Source organism: Frankliniella occidentalis, unplaced genomic scaffold, assembly GCF_000697945.3.
Source record: "Frankliniella occidentalis isolate FOCC.00 unplaced genomic scaffold, Focc_3.1 Scaffold151, whole genome shotgun sequence".
NCBI lineage: Eukaryota > Metazoa > Arthropoda > Insecta > Thysanoptera > Thripidae > Frankliniella > Frankliniella occidentalis.
In genome coordinates this window covers 567,421-570,277 of record NW_026267278.1, presented here as the reverse complement: position 1 = coordinate 570,277, position 2,857 = coordinate 567,421, and the positions used below count along the sequence as shown (strand labels likewise).

Genomic DNA, 2,857 nt, shown 5'->3' with positions numbered 1-2,857 from the left:
AAAAAAAGCACTTTTAATCCCGGAAATGATTGTGCCACAAATGATTTAAGTTCATTTTTTAACTAAATAAATATGAAGCACAAACCTAGCGTACAATGGCTAGCATCATATTCTCTTTACTCTTTACTATAGATGTGCATCATTTCATGCTCATGCATTCATCATTCATAGTTAGATTTGATAAAGATCTGACACCAAGGACCATGTGTTTGTCATAGCTATCCTGACATGCCAATTCTGGAATTCACAATAAATAGGAATTGTATTCAACAATAACAACACTTCCTAATAATTTGAAGTACTCTTTAAAATAAGGTCTGGGAAAACTATGAGATTTCAAGAAAAAGGTTCAAAAGACTTGACATGAAACAATAATGGTGCCCATTAACACTACAGTAATCAGGAAATTGCAGCACAGGCAAGTTTCTAACATCACAAATTCATTCAATACTCTACAGAAATGATGTGGGTCTTCGAGCACACTGGTCTAGGGCTGCAAAAACGTCACGTTTTTGCCGTACATACACCCTACCCTTCCGGCAGGGGTTTTGTAATTGTAAGGGCTTGAAATCATTACGAAGACACCGTTCACGGCAAAAGGCAAAAGGCAAAAGTTTTCTAGTCGATCATCAGGGTAAACAGGACCTCCCTTCCCTTTCCGCACAGCCGCAAGATTCAGCTGCTTTACAACTAAGTACACAACTTCACGGGCAGAAGTTTGGGGAACATGAACCTTCAGGCTTGAGCCAGAGGCAAGGCCAGTCTTGTAGGCTGCATACACCTGGAACAGTCACAAACATTTTATTAAAGTCTATCAGTAAATGCAGATTGAAAACTGAGACGATTAAGCACAAACATAGTGAAACAATGTACAATAAATGTGGAAAACAAATTTATCTAAAATTGTTGGATAATTAGAAAGTTTACATAAGTTTAGATTCAAAATATCCATAAGATGCAGTTATTGGACAGCTATGAAGAGAGCAAATGTACTGTGGGGTGTCAGCATTCAGTGATTTTGAAGTGTTTATAGAGGCTCATCAGGGCTTGGCCACCACTCTCACCACCTTACCCAGCTCAAAATTCATATGGGGCCCAGGGTCCCAAATTGTGGAAATCCATGAGATCCAATTAGTTCCTAAAACATTTTTAGGGTCCCCATGGGTTCCAAGTAAATTTTGAGACTGACATGCAGTACATAATGTTTGTTTCTACACTGACTTATCAAATATACCAACCTCCAACAACATCCTCAATTTGAAGGCTTGGAAGAAAAAGCCAAGAACACATTACCATTTGGGAAGTAGATTAACAATTAATAAATCAGTAGAATACCCTTGACAAAATTTTACAAAATATAAAATGGCTTGTATAAGTAGCAGGGAAGTTCAAGTTAAACTTTCTTGATTCAGAAAAGTACTACATTGTAAATCAAATACTAAGCAAAAAGCACAAAAACTGAAAGAGATTCAATTTAAGGATTTTGATTGAAAAAGAGCATTTTGCTTAAGTCTGGGGGAGGCTGGTTTCCTTAGAGAGGAAACAAGTGTTGATGCAAATTACCTGGAGAATTCCAGATGATGGAATGGGCACAATAACTGAGCCTGCTCCACTCTCATCATCCTCGTCTTCTGCAGGGTTCCTATTTCCGACACTGCCAATATTGACAACGGCCGAATCCTCAGAAGATAAGGAATGCTGGCTTTCACTGGTTGCAGTAATGTTTCCTCCACTCACTCCACTGCCAGTACTCATTCCACTAACACTTATAGCACTTCCAACAGGCTGGTTGCTTGCACCATGAATGGAGGAACGAACAGAAAGAAGAGGAGAAGTTGTTGCCGATACACTGGCAGTGAGGACAGATGATCGACTACGTTGGTGGCCCAGTGAATGAACCCGTTGAGACGCAGACATGAGCAAAGTGTCTTCACTACGTGAATTTGGTAAACCTTTCAAAGAGCCTGAGAACAAGAAATGAGAAAAACTGTCATAACAAGAAACAATTTGAATGCAGTCCATTTCTAACAAAACTGAGCATACTTGGAGGATTATTTCTGCCTAATGTTGCAGAGCATATACTTGAATTACTCTAGGCTGGACTGGCAGCCATGACCCCAACAGAGCCTACACTACCAGCACTCTCTTTCCTTGGAGTTCCACTGACAACAGGGGCAGACCCAGCTGATCGTGGATTGGGAAGAGGTGAAGGAGGGGACAGAGACAAGGTAGCTACAGCGATGCTAGGAGAGGCAATAGTTGTGGTAGAAGCAGTGTTTCTACTAGTATTTAACTGCTGCTCGCTCTTGCTGAATTCAGGGGCAAGTAAGCATGGAGCCCCACTGACACCAGGACCAGGCCAGCTTCCCCGACTAGCACTTGACTTTACAAGCTTTTGATCTCGCGGCGGTAGCTGAAGGAGACCACGTTTCACGCCTAAAGAGCCACCTGTAAAAAACGCAGCTTAGTTGTACATGCAACAACAACAAAAAAAGTCTATAATTTTCTAACAAAGATCTAGTAAGAGTGTTTAGATAGAGACTTACCATCCTTTCCTTGGCTAGGTGCCCCTCTTGCTAAAAGTGTTCTTATGGGTATCCCTGGCGGACCACCGTGAGGCTGTGAACCTCAATCTCTTGTAAATGTGACAAGATGCAAGAGCCATCTAATTCCTTTCTTCAATGCATTAAGTTGTGAGACAATTTCTTGAAGTTTCCAGAAACATTCTTTAGCTTGAGAGACTTCAGCAGTTGAGAATGCCTTGAAATGGAATGAACATATTACTTTTAAACTTGACTATATTTTACAATGTGGATTTAGATCAATGTTATAGCAAAATGTAAAATTTGCGATTCAT

General features: G+C 40.4%; 1 protein-coding gene across 3 annotated transcripts in view; it reads right to left on the bottom strand.

The window, feature by feature from the left end:
- LOC127750201 (uncharacterized) overlaps positions 1–2,756 on the bottom strand; it is a 15,773-nt gene extending 13,017 nt beyond the window's left edge. The window contains exons 1-5 of one of the 3 annotated variants that reach the window (XR_008011576.1): positions 2,547–2,756; positions 2,044–2,448; positions 1,564–1,964; positions 646–781; positions 86–237 (exon numbers count right to left, since the gene is read on the bottom strand). Coding sequence is in view for 1 of the 3 variants with exons in the window: in XM_052271147.1 (XP_052127107.1) it covers positions 488–781; positions 1,564–1,917 (648 nt within the window). In the remaining 2 variants the exon portion in view is untranslated. Of the gene's footprint in view, positions 1–85; positions 782–1,238; positions 1,265–1,563; positions 1,965–2,043; positions 2,449–2,546 lie in introns of those variants that run through there. The other 2 variants (XM_052271147.1, XM_052271148.1) reach the window with 2 other exon arrangements.
- Positions 2,757–2,857: the final 101 nt, after the last annotated feature.